At 41.5% G+C, this 18,769-nt stretch overlaps 2 protein-coding genes across 5 annotated transcripts in view; one reads left to right on the forward strand and one right to left on the reverse strand.

Moving 5' to 3' along the window:
- Positions 1-7,576, reverse strand: part of ITGBL1 (integrin subunit beta like 1) — a 124,868-nt gene extending 117,292 nt beyond the window's left edge. Inside the window, exons 1-2 of the mRNA XM_058042826.1 lie at positions 7,497-7,576; positions 6,010-6,221 (exon numbers count right to left, since the gene is read on the reverse strand). Coding sequence (XP_057898809.1) covers positions 6,010-6,221; positions 7,497-7,576 — 292 coding nt within the window. The remainder of the gene's footprint in view (positions 1-6,009; positions 6,222-7,496) is intronic.
- An 8,974-nt stretch (positions 7,577-16,550) lies between these two features.
- Positions 16,551-18,769, forward strand: part of NALCN (sodium leak channel, non-selective) — a 223,576-nt gene continuing 221,357 nt past the window's right edge. For 2 of the 4 annotated variants that reach the window (XM_058043866.1, XM_058043893.1), the window contains exon 1: positions 16,551-16,659. The gene's annotated coding sequence lies outside the window, so the exon portion shown is untranslated. Of the gene's footprint in view, positions 16,660-18,438; positions 18,517-18,704; positions 18,724-18,769 lie in introns of those variants that run through there. The other 2 variants (XM_058043875.1, XM_058043885.1) reach the window with 2 other exon arrangements.

The following is an 18,769-nucleotide window of genomic DNA, read 5'->3' on the forward strand; positions in this document are numbered from 1 at the left end:
CACCATAACATAGCCTCAACCACCACACCCCTCCCACCCCTCCAGTTAAAACCCTGGTAAGTTCTGGTACCACATATATACCATGGGGTCCTCCTTTGCATGGCCAAAACCAAACTCCAGTACTTCTTAGGCACAAATTGCCCTTTTTCCTGGACAGCTCTAGCAATGAGTCCTTTCCCCTCAGAAAAGCTCATAGGAACTTTTTAATCAGTGATGTTCTTTCTAAGACAAACTGCTTGGGAACACTAACATTGAAAGGTCTACAGTACAGTGCCATAGGTGATGACTGTTTGAAATCCTTGACAGGACCAGCTGCCAATAATAAAACTTTAAATAAGCATAGAAAATTATATCAAGACAGTCAGTTTGTCCAAAAAAGGCTGTCATAAGAACACATGCTGACACCTATCCACTGTTAAAGCACGTAAAAAAAATGAATAAATACTTGTAACATTAAATACACCATCTACTTTCTATTCACCATATCTTTTTCATAATAATGATTCTGAAACACAAATAGAATGTTAATATATACAGTCTACGTAAGCCATTTTTTTCATAAAGAGCATTCTTTCAAATAAATAAAAATATACTTCAGTTCATTATCAGCCTCTGAGGAGCATAAAAATTCAAACACACTTCAGAACACTTATTTGCATAGACAGAAGTCACACAAAGGTTTGGATTTTTCTCTGCAATGGATAAGCATGGCACACCAGACCACAGAAGGACAAAAGGTGAAGGAGATGCTGCTCCCCACCTTGTTTTGCTGTTGGTGCCAGCCTGAGGGGCTACATTCCAGCTCTGCTGGGTGCTATCAAAGTCTTTACATTTCCACATGCCCAACACACTCACTTTTACTTTTTAAACTAACACCTATTTTCCATCAGTAGCATCTACAAATAAAGGTGCTCAAAATGAGGGCTAAGCAACTAGGTACCTAAAATTTAATAAGTTACTTTTAAGATGCTTCCCTTCCATTAATCCCCCCTGCAGTTTTTGTGTCTAAGCTTCCTCCTGCCTCACACACCATTGCTATGAACCCACACACTGCACTTGGAACTACAACAATTGTCAATGTATCAAAGGCTGCTTGATTTTACCTAGATCAGGCACCAACAGCACAAAGTTGAGAATAATAGAGGCTTTAGCTTGTGCTTTTTGTCTGCTGGGACCTCAAGCACTTAGCAAGGAAAGGAATCTGCAATGAGGTCTATGCTATCACGATTTCACTTCTTCTAGAACCTGAGGAACCTGTTTTGAGATGAATATGGATGCTATTATGACACCTACACACCCCTGCTCTAGGAGGAAAAGTCACAAAATGCCAAGTTCTGAAGTCCAGACTAAAGCAAACTAGGTCAGAGCAGAACTGCAAACTCCATTTTTGTCAGTAGCCTCCTGCCCTATTTTTAACTTGATCCTTTAAGGAGGCTTTGTCTCCAATGGCCAGGTGTGCCACAGTTGAATCTTTGCAAACATGGCCTCTGACACAGAAGAGGCTTATACCTGTTCTCAAAATCCAGGGCTTTGATATTCACTTTGGATCAAATGGCAATCAATGCAGGTCACAGGCTGACTTTTCTTCACACTTTTAGCAAGAAATGCTGCTCAATGAACAATCAGCATGTCAGACCTCCCTTCGGTATGAATACAAAAGCACATTTGTTAGAGCCTTTCCAGCTCAACTTCGATAGCTCTGCCTAAAGACACTATTCAGTTTCTGTGCAAAGAGCAGTGCTCAGCCCAAAATGTTCATGAAATTCTATCTTCAAATTCCTAACTCTCTCAAACTGCTGTATAGTACCATACATCCAATAAACTTCCATGGATGCATAGCTATGTATTACATTAATACTTCATTTTGGATTTATCTTGTTATTTCTACATCTATTCGTAGTCAATTTAATTTTTCACTTGTGTTCTCTATATTGTTTAAAACCTTACAGACCAGGAAATAATGACACTCAAATTCTTTAGTCTTTCATATTATGCATGATAATACCTCTGTTTGAGAAAACCAACGACTAATGCCAGCATTATACTGCTGAACTAGTATTAAAATAGGTACAGCACCCACAATTTTGGAGAAAGAAACAGAAAAAAATCTTTCATTGGCCTGAAAAACAGCAAGTTCCACAGCAACTGCTTATGGAAAATCAGACTGTGCCATCATTTTTCAGTAGGTGTAAAAGGTACTTCAGTTTGGAAGGAAAATTATTCATAAAATCTTAATAACTATGAAAAAAATCAAAGATAACAAATACAGTTCTGAGCAAAGACAAGCCTTCTTCACGTGTTGCTGCCTATGTTGTCACCAAATTGTATCTGTCTTTTCATCTCACCTACTACAAACAGTGCAATCATACATGTCCCAGCCGACAGTTCTTGTGGTGCATTCTCTAAGAACATCTGAAGTGCTCCCACTTCAGTTGGCCAAGGAAATCTATGCTTAGTTTAGTTTTTCATTAACTGCAGACACAGTAAAAGATTTAAAAAAAAGAAAATGAAAGAATAAAAAAACCCAACCAACCAACCAAACAAAACAAAACAAAAAGCAAAAACCCCAAATGAACAAACAAACAAAACCCACAAAAAAATTAACTAAAATGGATTTTCCACTTTACTGCAGAAACCCCACAGAGCAATAGGTATCAAGCAGTGATGTGACAGGAATTAGTCCTGTATTCCACTTTCCCTTGCACACAATATGGGCTCCACTTATGCTAAGAAAGCCTGAGGCAATATGCAACTGTCTGAGGTCAGAACTACTATCTGCAAAAAAACAGCAACAAGTATATTGTCTGTTCTGAATGAAGCATAAATCCTTTGGGGATCTGATTGTTTTTGATTCAGTCTGCCTCCTCTTAGCTCATCTCCCTGAATATTGGTAACAAAAGATAAAATAAAGATGTCCCTGACATTGCAAAGAGAATGACAGGATCTACTTGATTTCCTCTACACCCCATGATACATAAAGCAAATAAAAAGGTCAGGAGGAAGACTGGCGACTTAGTGATTCAGATGGCACACAGTACTTGTTTTCTCTCTTCTTTGTTTCTGATTCCATGAGGGATCACCTGTTACTTTATCAATCCCAGTGGGATAAAAGGCAAGAAAATTATTTTAACTCCCTCTAAAGCACCTGGAATCATAATTGGAGAGAAATACAGCAAAGTCTCAAGGGAAAATAAAAGGACAGCGACATTTAAATCTGTTCTTCTTCATTACTCATGGCATAATCTCTTTCCCATTTTTATAAAAGGTTTATTAGAAAAAGCAAATCAATATGATGGATAGCTGACATTTTCTTTACCTTCAGGCCTTCTCTCTCCAGAATATGATTGTTCAATAACTGGTCCAGAAAGAGGATCTGACACAGAAAGCGCCTTTAAGATAATGAGCTGCATATTGAGCAACTTAATCTTTTGATCAGCTTGGGACATGCAAGGGAAGTGGAGGTATGTCTGAATTGACTGGCAGGGAAACACAGCTATCTTTGGCATTTGTGACTCAAACAACTCTGCCTGTCCATCTCTGAATATGAACATCACTGGTGATCAGACATCAGTCACTTGAAAAAGGAATCACTCTGGCAGCTTGAAAAGTAGCGTGTTTTAAACAGCATTAGCCTCAAATACCATGTCTTTCTAGAGGGATGTTGAAAGAGCGTCTAGAAGTTCTCCATGTGGTACCAGTCAGCAGTTACTGCTGTTGCCTATGTCAGGAGACATCCACAATTAAAAGGGACAGAAAATGTCAAAATAAAAATATGAAAAAGAAAATTAAAGCAGGAAACAGAAATAGAACTGCAGAAAGACATTATGGCTATTTACTTAGAGGAAACACAACTTCATCATTAAGTCAAAAAATGGCCTAAAAATGCAAAGAAAGAGAAATATGTCATACACTGAAAATTGGCCTGGTGATGTAATGTTAAGAAACATCACTGGATGCAGTTCACTGAATAGCTGGGTAAGGGAAAATATTATTCATACAACTTAAGTTCCAGTCTCTTGCTTAGAGTTATCCTAGATCTGACCTTCTTTTCTATGCTCCCTTCCTCCCACACACACACAATTTCAGTGACTAAAAACATGGTGGAAAAATGAAGAGGGCAACAAGCACAGCCTGAAAGGAGGTGCTTCACCAACTGGACCCCAGCTCTGGAGGAGTTACCTGGGGCTGCTCTCCTGCATTGCTGGGCAGCCCTGGACTGCAACAAAGCCAGCTGGATTTTTAGCATAATTGTCGATAAGCCCAAATGAAGAAAGCTAAACTCCTGTACCCTTCACAGTTGTTTCCCTCCCCAGGACTTTGTACTGAATTTTTTACTACTTTTTTTTTTTTTTTTTCAGAAGAGAGAATTCAAATTATCTCACATCTCAGTGATAACATGGTAACAAGGCTTCAATACTCCAGCTAGAAGTGACAAAGTGACAAGTACAGAAAATCGTTTTTAAAAAAACATTTAATCACTTAGCATTCACATCTTTGAACTGCTGCATGAAGTGCTACCCAAAAGCTAAATATTGTTAAGAGATCTCTTGGCTCTCTTTATTCTGTGTGCACACTATACCACCAAAGCCCTTACAAAACTCGCAGCCACTGTTCATGATATTAACAGGAACGTGATGGTGGAATTTACAGTAGAATATTAAAATTGAAGGAGCATTCAGTTTCCCTTTATGCAATTAACCCAGCAACAACAGCAAGCACTTTGAAATAACAGTACCAATCAAAAAATTCATGTTAGGGACAACAAAGCAGTGAAATGCTATGGTATTTCTTATGTAGGGGGATTTAATACTGCTTACTGCAGAGTCTATGAATCAGTTTCTCTACAGAACTCTAAAGCCACAGGTGCCAAATATAAATCTTTTTCTCATAATCCCATTCTTGGTCCTTTCATGTTATTACTGGACTTCCTGCATAAATTGTTGCTAAAGTAAGTTTGGTCTTTTTTCCTACAAAATTTGCCAAACCAACTGCTGGAATGCATTTGTATTGTCCTCTTACTAGAAGAATTTCTGTAACATTCCCATTGACCTAATTGCAGGTTTTGGCCTGAAAAGATGACACGTTTCTGTGAGTCTGGTAAAGCTGTTGAAACAGGGATAGTAGAAATGAAGTACCCTTCTGGCCCCTTTCATCAAGCTCCAGGCTGAATCCCCTTAGGAATGTGATGGCATTTCTTCTCCCTGCTTTTTTCTAAAATCCTATTCTAAGCTGCTTAAAAAAAAAAAAAAAAAGAAAGAAAAAAAGAAAAAAAGATGAAAATCTGACCAAAATAACCCAGAAACTTAAGTAAAGACAGCTGGAAAGATGAAAGAGTGATAATGCTTAGATGTAAACCAAGTGACATGTTCTAACAACTGGCAGGAACTAAATTTTATCCCAGAAATGTATGTTATTAAAGAATACAGTGTCAGTGGGGAAATCCCTGAAACCGCAATACAATTACATTGTTTTAAGTTTTTATTTAGAAAGTATTATCATTACTTAGAGAAAAACAGAGTTTTCATGTTTATATAGCAAATATGAGACTTATCTTACAGTAAGTCTTTTTTTTATATATCAGAAGAAAAAAATAATAATCACTGGACAAAATTGATTCTTTTTAAATAGTTTAAAGCCAGGGTAGATACCATAAGCCATCATTAGGCAAGCGATTCAAATAAGGAAATATATAAAAATGTGATCAATATTACATACTATATTAGACTTAAAACATAGTTTGCAGAGCCTCCAACCCAAAACAACTTCTGCTTTTGTCCCTGATGCAGATGAATCTTGCTCTAAGCTAAGTCCCATTTTATGGCAGACACAGTGCCTGTAAATTGCATCCTTTAATCTGGCAAAATCCTTGGGTGTCTCCACCATTCCATTTAGAGTCATGTTCAGGGACCCATATATAATCACATCTCTACCGTACCAGTGTGCTGTGTTCCTGTTTTTAGTATACACTCCTAATTTTCTAAGCTTCTGTCACCATCAGGGCTTCCTTACCTGCGCAGATTTTCCCGTCGTAGGTCTCGCACACCCAGTCGTGGCACTCGCAGAGGGGACCGTAGTATTTGCCGGCCTCGGTCACTTGGCAGATGCAGACTCCACACTCACACCTGCCTCTGTCACTGCACAGCTTCCCCCCTGGGACACGGCACCTGAGCTCCGACTCAGCCCGGGACAGCCGGCAGGGAGCAGGGATACCCAAAGCGCTCCTGTGGGGGACAGCAAGCTGAGTGAGCTGCGGTCAAAGCCGGGGCTGCAGCTCAGAGCCACTGAGACCTTGGCTCATTTGAAACCACCCTCCTGTCATTGGCTTCAGCCAAAACCCAGAATATTGTTCTTACCACCTCTTCAGCTACGGTTGCAAATTATTACTTGTCTCAAATCACCTAGTTTTCTTTGTTTTCATCAGAAACCTCACTGCTACCTGCAAGAATGCATATACTTTATTTTACTTACCTTTTTAACTACACTGGCCTCATCTACTTTCCCATCAGGCCTATCTGGTATATATGCACAGACACTTATAGCTTGATTATCCATCATGAAACATTTTGATCTTAATTACTTCAAAAAAGTTTAAAGATGCCATATACATCCAAACATCTGGATAGCATAACAGGAATATATATCATACAGAACACTAAAGGTTGATTCTAATAAAACATGTTTGCCAAAGTAATCCTTCTGGTTGTCAGACATATATGATCCATGAGTCCAATGGAAAAGGAAACCAAAGTAATTGTGGCTTTCCAAGCAACACTGTAGGTTGTGGCTGTGGTTTCCGTAAAAGCAGCAGAATCCAATTCTAGATCCGAAGATCTGCATCTCTGCCATGCACTTGTACCATGCACCAGAGCACATGGGGATCAGGACTTTCAGGACATTCTCAGGGGAAAATCACACTTTGTCGCATCAGGAACTGAATCATAGGAAAAACATAGAGAATCATAGGACTGCTCAGGCCAAAACCAGGTCTTCACAATGCTAAGGAATGCTGAAGATGTAGATGAATAGAACCTGCCCTTCTCAGATAGCAGATTTTGCAAGGCTCAGGGGCAAAGGAGGCACTGGCCTTAGAAGCCAGTGTGTGCTGGCTGTGGTGGAGATGGAGAGTGAAGGGCAGCGCACCTCTCTGTGCCACTGCATCAGAGCAGCAATAAGCATGGTTCTGTGGCTTGGTGCCTGCCCCACTCAGGCAGCAGAATCTGGAAGTCTGGGTGTAAAGAGTCATCACTGGTCAGGTCTTCTCCCTTCACTGCTTTCAGAGTGTGCATTTTGGGCATCCAATGCATCGTTGCCAATAATTCTGCAGTCTGCACATGCCCCCTACCTACTGAGGTTCCCAGTGACCCAGAGCACTTCCCTCAGCGTCACCTTTAAGGAGGCAGAGGAAGAGCCACCAAGGCGCTCCACCGCTCCCTCAAAATCACACTCCCGGCACCTCAGAATCGGCCGCCCCCGTGAGAGCGGAGAGCCGCACTTACCGCAGGGCCGGGGGCCCGGCCGGCAGCGCGGGGCCCAGCAGCAGCCCCAGCAGCAGCGCCAGCAGCGCCGGAGCGAGCATGCTGCGAGCTGCGCTCGGCGCACCCGGCGCGGGCGGACGGGCGGGCGGACGGGCGGACGGACGGGCGGACAGAGGCGGCAGGCACGCGGAGAGCTGCGCGCTGGACAAGCCCGGCTCCAGCGCCGCTCCCGCCGTGCTGCAGCGGCTCCGATTAGCTGCCTGGGAGCAGGATTTGGGCAGCGCTCTGGGAAGGAGGCCGGTGCCAAACCCCGAAGTTTACAGTCTAGGCAGGGAAGTAATTAGAAACAGTTGCGCAGCCAGATGGTTTATTTTGATGTTTTAAAAGTGGCCCGTTCACAGATGTGAACGAACTGTCTCCTTCTCAAAGTAGAGGCACCGTAAGTATTTGAGGTATGTGTATCCCCCCGTCCTTTGACACACGGCTGCTTGGGATAATCTGTGAAATTGGTACCGACCGGGAGCCAGGAGCAGCGCTCCCCAGCTGCAGCATCCCTGCCTGGCTGCTGGAGCACCTCCCTGGCGCCTGCCTCCCCAGGTCCGTCCGTCCGTCCGTCCATCCCTCCTTAGCCTGAGGTCACCTGCTCGCGTCACAGCGCCGTGCGACACTGCAGGCTGCCAACCCGCACCAGCATGACTGACTGCACATTAAAAGTATTATTAGTTTGCCATTTCCTAATGCCTTATTAAAACACAGTCCAATACTTCATCTCAGCAGTGGGAGATTTTTGAATTGCTTTAAAACTAAGCTAAAAGGAAGGATAGTCTCTCCAAATGGATCAGCTTTGGCAGATACGGCCACGTGCACTTCTTCATGCTGCAGAAAAGTTTTAGATCCCTCTGGCTGTCCGCGGAAATTGCTGTTTGCCTGATGCCTCCCTGGGATGGAAAGCTCGCAAAGAAACAAACTTTGACCACAAAAGAAGATAAGTAATAGGTGTCCTAGTCTACACACACACACACACACATGCATTTTTAAAGCAGGTGGCTGAAAGGGTTTACTGGTTTTGAAGCCTGTATTGGAGATTAAAGCCCTCAGTATCTTCCTCAGAATGAAAAACTCTTGTTTTAATTGCATATTAAGTATTTAAAATACCACAGATTATACTGTTCCAGAAAACATCTTTAGTTCAAATTCTGACTCAGAGGCTGCCGTTCCTATGAGTTTAAGTGGGTGTCTTACATTTTACATAGTGAGCTCAAGGCTGCAATTCACAGCATTCCTGCTAACATAACTAGTTCTGCTAGTGATATTTCTGCAAAAAAAAAAAAAAAGTGCATCAACCATTTGACTTTGTTCTGCTGGCCCTATATATGACAAAAGAATCTTTAAAATCTAGTTTGGGGCCTGTTTTCAGTCAAGTGCCCACTTCACTGGAGGATAAAACTTTATCAAAATTCAAAAGAAGAGATGGGACAAAATCGGGTCTGGGATATTTGTTAGCATATATTATTAGTCCCTGAAGATATACAGGTTAAAGGAAAAAATTATTCCAATGGACTATTAAAACACAAGACGTTTGTCATATTTTAGTAAGTTATCCTGAAGTTGTGAAGTGCAACTGCCTACCCCTAGTGTACTGCCTTCTTTATGACACATAACTTTACCCTAAGATACAAGCAAGGAGAATTAGGATGTAAAAAAATCTAAAAGCGCCACATACAGCTGTTGCAAACCAAATCTATTTTTTACCAGTTTTGCTGCCCTTTATAGTGTATTTCATATTGCAAGTGTGTTTAAATGTTTTCTCAAGCAACAAAAATCATAAAAATCCTGTATTGAGTGATCTGTTGGCATCAATCCTGTGAATGTTTACAGTCCTGCTAACCCCATGTGTTTTGATGGATCTAGTGAAAAGGGAAGTAATATTGGCAGGCAAATCAAAAAATATTTATTTCTGACAGTCCTTGAACTTTGAAGTCCATGCTTAATGCAGCATTATGCGTTCTAACTGTGTGATAGTTTTTGAAAGGTATTTATAATGCTGCAGTAAAAAAATATTCATAAATTAAGACCCTTTAGATTACAGAAAAGAGCACTTTTAAGAACAATGTGATTGTCAAAAATTGTACTGCCTGAAGTCTCAATTTAGAGAAGAATAAAGAGAAAGCTTTGCATTTTAAACAATAGTAATTCCCTTTTAGCACTAAATTTATTTTTAATCCACAACTTTAAAGGCTGCCATCTGTTCATCTTCCTCCTTTTTCCCTGAGCAGACTGTTGCTGACAGGTATTCAGAAGACTTTCAAGCAGACTACAAACTGTAACTTCAAATATACGGGGAGAAGAAATTCACCATGATATGATGAACTTATCACTGTCTTATTTTTTTTACATCTGTCATGTTTTGAAGAAATACACACCTTTTTGCTATGGACTTTTCGAATTTGGAGAAGGCATACTTACACAGTCGAAGGATACAATATTCGAAATGTGTACCTAGAGCTTAAATTTAATAAATGCTTTCATGTGTACCTGTCCCTAATACAATATCTCAGTGCTTCCTTAATAGATTTTGACCTTTCCTCAGATTATTATTTAGTCATTTAAGCCTAGAATATTTTTATGCATGCATATATAAACATGTGTAAAGTGTGTATATACATATACATGATGTGTATGTATTCAGGAGCTAATTGGCTTCCAAACAGGCTGTAAATTCAATTTAAAAGGAGTCAGTCTCTTTCGAAATGGGAACCTGACATGCTGCCTTGAGAACTGCTCACTTCCTTTCAGCCACTCCTGCACACAACCCTAAAGAACTTTTTTCTCTACTGGATAACATACACCTACAAGAAGCACAGCAGTTGTAAAATGCAAGTTTTCCCATCTATTGGAGTTTCATACTAAGGCTCTAGACCTGCAGGTGCTTGGTAAATGTATAGTTTACAAGTGGTAATGCCACTTCTTGCAGAATAAAGGTAGAAAAGAGAAAGTCAACATATTGCTGATGAGGAGAAGCTGGAACACACCTGCTAATACTAAACAGCCACTTCAAAATAGGCAACAGGTTTAAATAATACTTGTCAGACTTAAAATGACTTCAAATAAAGACATGTAATTAAAAAGATAGGTGGTGTTAAGCACACTTACACTTGAACGTCATTTTTTAAGTGTTTCCCTGTTACTGTTCTTCATAAAAGTTTGCAGGATTAGGTAGAGATATAGGGATAATTTCTAATATTTTCCCTGCAATTTTATTGACCAGTAGAAGAATCAGTAGGGTAATTTCCTATCCAAACTGCTGAAGGCTATTTTTGTGATTTCATAGTCTTCTGAACTGTGTAAAAACTAAGCTGCAAGCCTGGGGATAGACAAGATAATTCATAGGCAGTGATTTCTTTTTTAAAGGCAAAAAATATCTTAACTTCAATTTTGCCAGAATTGTTTGTATAATAAATCAAATAAGAATAATATTTTTTTTAAGGGGAGAAAAAGAAAAAAGCTATTTTACACTAAGAGCGGCCTCATCCTGGAGCAGAATGCCCAGCAATGTTCATCCCATGACATAGTCAAAAGCCATCTGGACAGGGTTTGAGCAACATGCTTTAGGCTGTCCTGCTCTGGGCAGGTAGGTTAGACTAGGCCATCTCCAGAGATCCTTTCCAACCTCAAATATTCCATAATTCTATGTCTCTGATGGCATAATGTGCTATTGAACAAGGTTTGATTCAGTTTGGAGAGGCAGATGGACTCTGTCAACTCCTCTATTATGGCCTTTATTACAGTGAACATTTTAATTTTGTTGTCACTTAATAAAGCCATCAGCTTTGCAAAACACATTCCATGCCATTCTTAAGGATTTTCTTTTTAATAAAACAAATCAAAATGCACATAAAGTGAACAGTTTAAGTTTAAAAAAATAGAAACCATCAAAATCTGTCAAATACTCTTCCCGGGTTTCCATTGAAGCCATTTTAGTAACAGCATGGGTTTGTAAGAGTGGAGACTGAAGCATTCAAATGTAGAGGCATTCAGTTACATCAAAATTTTCTAGAATTAACTACAAGTTGCAAATCCCACATATCAAGCAATTAGTGTTCCTCCACAAAATGTGGAACAATGAGAATTTTAAGTGTCCAGTGATTCTTCTGTGAAAAACATACAATCACTAAACTAGGTGGTTGTAAATATCTAATGCAAACCACTTAAAAGCCATGAAGCAAAAAGTACTTGATGGAGTTAACTAAAATCTGTCTGAATTGAAGAGTTCAGAAATGCATGCAACTGTTGAGAGTCATTGCTGTGCTGGTCAATGCCATCCCTAGAAGGGAGCAGGAGACAGACTACACCAGAGCTGTGCAGAACTGAAAACCTTGTGTTAATTTTGCTGACAGTACATGGAATCTGGGACAGCTCATGGTATCACACTGGGAATACAAATAGTTTTTGGAGTTACAGGATTAAGGTTAGAACAAGATAAAAGCTGAGCTGGTCTGAATGTAGCTGGCCTGAATAGTACAGAATATAAACTACCCAAACAGTTCATAGGCCAACATTAATCAAGATGTTATTTTGTTATACTCTAGGGTAAAACCTTAGCTTACTCCTTCATGCCTCAGTTGAAACTTTAAATAGCTGGTAGGTCTTTTGTTTGTTCAGTGTTTGCTAGTGAATTCCCCTACACAGCAATAATATCCTGCTTTTACAGAGGCTTTAAGGAAGCAGAAGGTATTTCAGCATGATCTTGCAAGAAAGCCCAAAATGCCACAACAACACTGCATTTTAAAGCCCAGTCTACTGCGTTCTTAACTATTTAGCATTTATTTCAGAAAGCAAGTAAAGTTCTGTCATAAGTTGAGCTAACAGTAATAGTGAAGAGCCCAAAAAAGAAAATAAAAAGCAAAAATTTTTCACCATAAATTATTACTTTATGTTCAATTGGTGCCTTATTTCTCAAAGGAACAAGGTTTCTTGATGCTGGGAGTCTTGAAAAATCAGAAATAGTGTGAAGGACTATCTTGTTTGTGATCCTTTTAACTAGTTACCTGAATAAGTTATAATGAAGGATCATTCTCATCATTTTGTCCAAAGAGCTGTTCATAAGGACAGCAAATTTAAAAAATAGATGCTGCTGACTTCTTCAGGGCAGAACTGTAGTAACTCAGGTTGAGTGCCTAAATTAAACACATGCACACTAGATTCTCCAGGGCAATAGCAACCATCTTGTATGGTTCCAATGCTCTGTCTTGCACTGCTTGCTGTTAAACCAAACATGAAGAAGAGACAGAAATTAAGAAAAAGGAAGTGTGGGAAAACACCTATATTGCCCTTCTGAGAACTCTGTACCTATCAAAAGCAAACTAATTCTACACAGTTAGCAGTGGACTTCAGACCCTCCTCAAGGTGTGAAATTAAGAAAATCATACTCCATGTCCTTTATTCTGGTTGATCGCTGTTGACACACATCACAGACACTCAAGAATGACAGTTTTTAACCCATCCCAATCAAAGCTCTCATGAGCGTTAACTGAGTTTCTCCTGCTGTCGCTTGCCTGATGTTGCTCTGTGACCATTTCTGTTGTGGTTACAGGCTTCTGAGAGAAACTACCACTAGCCAGAGCCATAAAGGGATAGGTGGAAGCAGACTGGGCTGCTCAGCTCATCTAATTCACATGGAGCCCCAATAACACCAGGGAGCTGCTCAGCATCTGCAGAGCAGGACTTCAGACTCTGGGAGAAATTTGTGGTAACCACCATTTAGATGACTAAAAACTTGGGCACCTGAGGCTGAAGAGCAACAGGCAGGAATTTAGCAGGTTTTGAATTGTATCCTGTGCCAAAATGATTAAATCTTACTTTGGGTCTGAAGTTTAATTCTGAATTGCTAAATATTTTGTGACCTTTTTTAAAAGCTCAAGCATAATTTCAAAATTAATATTTCATGAATTCTTTTAGTCATTATAGACAGTCTGAAATCTGATCAAGCACTGTGCTCTTTCATAAGTGGTAAATCAAATTCCAACAATGGCAATCTCAGTAAGATCAGCTCTTTGGGATGTTTTTAAAATTTGTTTACATTACTCTTCAGCTATTTAACAAATACTTAGGGAAAGTAAGGACAATAAAGCAAATAAAGTTCAAATAAACTCAGAAGTAAAACCAGGGCTTAAGGGCTATCCAAATTCTGTAAAGAAACAGGTATAATAAATAGATGCTTTGAATTTCCCCCTTCCCTTTTTTTTTTGGTAGTGGTTCCAAAATATGTTAGAGAAATGAAAGTTATAGGTAAGGTTGAGAATTCTGCCCTTGAATACGCAGTACAAATCCCCAAATTTTTCTTCTAAATGAAAATTCTGGCATGTCCAATTTCAAACATGTGTTGAAGTTTGAAGGATGAACAGGGAAATTCCTTTATCTGATCTTGATTGTAGAGATTAGAGGTAAATCTTTACTAAGAAATATCTTTTCTTTTCACCTATTTAACATTACTGTAAAGTAATGTGGTAGGATTAACTCCCAAATTCTTTCTTGATCTATATGTTTATGGCTTGCTTTGTAGGTCAGTGTGAATTTTCTAAATTGGAATTAAAACAGACTTGAAGGTTTGGAGCCCTAAATATTAGACATTGTTACAGACTTTAAAGGACCAACAGGTTTTTTGCAAAATTATATCAACTATTTAATAGATATTTAAGTTTTATCCTCACATGCCTCCTATATGCCACTGAAGTATGAAAATGTTCATGCTTTTCAGATGTGTGCCACAACTGAAAGTAAATTGGTGGTTAAATAGCAAAGCAAGAAAGGGCTTTTCCTTGCAAACAGAAGACCTTCACCATCTGCACAATTCTGTGAATGGAAGACTGTTTCACCTTTGCACACAGGCAGCTACATCAAGGTATCAAGGGCTAAACCTTTCTTCCAGCATTAGCATCATCTGATGCCAGTTGCGCTCAAGACAGGCTGTCAGAGAGAATCCAGTCTTCTGCTGAAAGTGTGGGTTCCCATTAGCAGCTCGTGCTCCACAGAGTAAGGGCAGCTAGTAACAATATGTTACCTAACACGACACCAGGAGAAGTGCCAAACACATAAGGAAACACGTATTCTATCTAATACAGACCACATGTAAGGAAATGAATCCCTTCTTTTTGGGAACTCATTAAACAGTATCTAAATTACTGCAGCATATCTTGAACCCCTCTCCAACACATGACGGGTGCTAAGACGTGAATTCAGTGGCAGGCCACCAAGGTGGTTGGAACTGGAGCACTTGCTCCATGAGGAGAGGCTGCAGGAGCTTGGATGGCTTTGGGGGCACCTAGGAGCAGTCTGCCAGATTCGATGAGGAAGCCGTCAAGAGGACAAAGCTGGGCAATTCCCAAGGGTGCATTGCAGGAGGAGAGACTGCTGACCAGTGCATGTCAGGAAAAAATCTTTCAGCATGAGGATGGTCATTTACAGAAACAAGCTTACCAGGGAGGCTGTGCAGTCCCTGTCTTGGGAGGCTTTCAAGACCCAACTGGATAAAGCCCTGAGCAAGCTGGTGTGATCTCATCTCTGAGCCTGGTTTAAGCAGATCAGTCAGACCAGATGGCCTCCTGAGGTCCCTTCCAACTGGAAAATTGTTCTATCAAGAGGTATTTTTCAGAGGCCGGTATATCCATAGGAGAAATGTTACACAAAGTCACATCCGCTGGCAAATGTTGATTTCTTTTGTTTAGCTATAGCTGCAATGTTTCACTGTTTGCAACTGTCAGTTTTCATTTATGAGATGCTATCACCAACAGCAAAATGCTGCCTAGCAACTTATTCCAAGTAATGAAATGTTAAGTGGGGAGGAAGAGACAAAATAGGAAGAGTATTATTTGTCAGCACATTTATTCTTAAATTGTTTTGCTTTACAAATTTTTTTTCTCATGAAACATCAGCTGACTGCTATCAAAAACTGCAAACACTAAAATTAGGTGCTTAAATTCACTGGAATTGCTAATGCTGGTAATACATGTAAGTACTGCTGGCAGGACTGCATCTGTAATCCTGAGGCCAACTCCCTAACTGGCTTATTAGTTTTGGTTGCCAGCATCAAATAGATATAATTTAAAGGAACCAAATACAATTTATGCCATACACTTTCCTTCAGCTTTCTGGGGTATTTTGCTAAGGGCTTTGTCTTTTGAATCTTATTCCACATCTCTACTATCTCCAGAAAGTTATAGGCTCACATTCCCCACCATACATTTTCATTTAAACATAAATTTTCTTCAAATTTACTTTTTTTTTTTTTTATTATTTGTGCAAGAAGATAAAATACAGATTGGAACATGTCAACCTGATTTACAGAAACAATTTTCCAAGTATTTCTTCATCTGTTTATTTGTGGTATCTTTTTCATACAATCACTTAGGCTGGAAAGACCCCTAAGACCATCTAGTCCAACAAGCGAAGATATTTTCATGGGGTTTTTTTCACTGTGGAGCTCGAAACTGGGCTTTAGCACGGCCCTTCAGTAATTTGAAAATTAACTAGACCACCCAGTGAAGTCAGGGCAAAGACGCGCATCAGGACTGTAAAAAGGCCTAAGTGTACAAATAGGGTGTCTTAGCAAAACAAATCACGTATCCTAGCACTTGAAGAGCATAATGAACAAAACGAAAAACAAACCCCAAACCAACCAAGAAACAAAAAGGCTGAAGCCCGAACTGGAGCCCTACCGAACTGCCGCAGCAAGCGGCGCCTCGGCGGGCGCTGCTGCTGGCCGAGCGCAGTGCGGGCTCAGCCGAGGGACGGGCCGGCGGGCACCCCTCGTGTGTTTGGGGGCGCAGCGAGCACAGTTCCGAGCTGCTGTGGGGGTGTTCTGCGAGACGGGACCGCCGCGGGGATCACCCCCCAGGTGGCGGCGGGGCCGCTAAGCCACCTCTCTTCGCAGCCGGGTTCGTGAGCACGGCGGGGATCTGTTTGTTCCGAGGCGCCCGTGCGCGGTCGGCACCGTCTCCTCCGCACCTGCTCCCTCCCCGCCCGCCCCCGCCGCCGTTGCCGAGAGACTGAACGCGGCCGCCGCCGGGCGGGCCCCGCCGCCCCGATCCATCGCGGGGAGGGCGGCGTGCGAGGCTGGCACGGCACCGCAACGCCCGCACACCCGCGGGGGCCGCTCCCGACCGCGCCATGAAGGGAGATGCTGGCGGTAGGTCGGAGGCGGCGGGAGCGGCTCGCTGCCGCAGCGCGCTGGGGCCCCGCGCCTCCCCGCCCCCCTCCACGGCCCCTCGGTGCCGGCGGCCGCCGCGGCTGTGCCGGGAACGCTGGCGGCTCCCAGGGAAGGAACGGGCGCGGCCAGAGGCCCGCCTGGCTCCGCGGCAGGGGAAGGGGCGGCGGCGCCCTCCGCATCGCCCGCCCCGGCCGTCCTTCCCCGCGGTGGGAGGGGGCGCTCCGGGCCGGCCGCCGCCGGCCTCCCCTGCCGCCCGGGGCCCTCCGCAGCCCCGTCACTGAGGCAGAGCGGGGCCGTGCGGCCAACAGGCCTCTTCGGGGGGCACTCGTTTCATGGGGTGCCTGCGGATGGGCACGGGGGTGGCCGCGGAGAGCTCCCTCAGGGGCTGCGGGTTTGGCGTGGTTGGAGGGAGCGATGTTCCCAGGCCTGGGCTAAATCTGTTTAACGTGCCGTGTCACTGGTTCGTACATCGAATAGAGATGCTTAATATTTTTTTGTTATTGACATCTTTTTGTTTTAGTACTCTCAGTAAAATCAGAGATGTATTTCGAGAAAGGATCAAGGTTTCTTAATGTGCAAACGTGGCTTTTAAGTCAGCTATGATTTGGTAGGTTACCTGTTGTTGCATCCAGGCAAATATTTACACCGAGGAAACACTAACTGAATGCTGTTTGAGTCTTTTGTGTTCATCTTAAACATCATCAATTTTCTGGTTCATTTCATTGCTTGTTTTCGTTTTCATTTCCTTTCCCAGCAGCCCCGTTCCACCTGCCCTTTGAGTGATCAACAGAGAAATTATACATATTAACAATGAACTATGCTCTGCTGCTTGAATCACAAAAGCTGAAGTTTCTTAACTTCAGGAAGGGGATGAGAAATCACATTTCTTCAAGTTGGTCTAACTGGATGCTGGACTGGATGCTAGTAGTCTCCAGCTGTCTTCAAGTATTTACATATACCTTTGGAGACTTGTAGCAACAGTTGGATTTGTTTTCATTTTGTGTGTTGTTTTGTTGTGGATTTTTTGTTTTACCGTTTGAGCTTGGTTACTTTCAAAACTGTACCAATTTGTACAAAACTGTATCATTTGTGCTTTAGTCTTCCTGTTTGGTGCATCTGTTTTATTTTAATCTGAAATGTGGTCCATCACAGTTCATTGAGCTATATCACCTGGAAATATAACTTACTCTGTTTTGACTTATTTCCAGCTCCAGAACACTGCTGGTACCATGAGCACCACGTAGATCTATCTGTGTGGCATTCATCCAAACCTGTCTTTGAGTCAAATGCATTTTGTGTCTTAAACCTCCACAGTAGAGGATGAAAACTCTCACACTGTGTTGTAGGGAGTAATGGGCTGCTGGACCTGGCCCTAAAAGACTTCTGCAGATGAGAATGTCTTCTTGAGGCATGAATAGCTCATGGTGAGATAGAACTGGTTCTGGCTTCTGGGGAGTTTGGTTTCCTCCCCACCTGCTTAGGCGTTTAGGAGTTCAGTCTGTTACAAATAAGATGTGTTTATGACGAAAATAGAGGTGTTGCATTAAAAAATAATTTTTACTGCGTTACTAATAGAATGCTTGAATGGTTGGATCTCCTGTAGGTTTTGAGCACAAAATCTTTTGGGGATAAAGAGCGAAGTCAGCCTAATCTGGGTGTTACAGATTAAATCATATTTTCTTTCCCTTTAAACCTTTCTCTCTTCTCCCTTTCATTACCTTCATAGCATCTTTTATTTCAACAGAAGTTTCCTGGATCGGTTAAATAGTGATAAACATCTTGCTTTGCAAAACACCAGTCCTAAATTATAGTTGCAACTTTTCTTGATTCTACTAGGTAATTTCTTTTTCTTTTCTCTATTTTCTGTGATATATTAATCTTTTATCACTTTTTTTTTTCCCTTCATGGTGAGGACAATTAAGTAGTGAAACAGGTTGCTCAAAAAACCTTCTTTGCTGGCGATTTTCAAGTCTAGACTGGAGTAACCTGAGTAAACTGCAATAGCCTGGGCTGTCACCAGAGTTGATGATGCTTGAGCAGGAGGTACAGTTGGAGACCTGAGCTCATAGAACCAAATAATGGTTTGGGT

Source organism: Melospiza georgiana, chromosome 2 (genome assembly GCF_028018845.1).
Source record: "Melospiza georgiana isolate bMelGeo1 chromosome 2, bMelGeo1.pri, whole genome shotgun sequence".
Taxonomy (NCBI): Eukaryota; Metazoa; Chordata; class Aves; order Passeriformes; family Passerellidae; genus Melospiza; species Melospiza georgiana.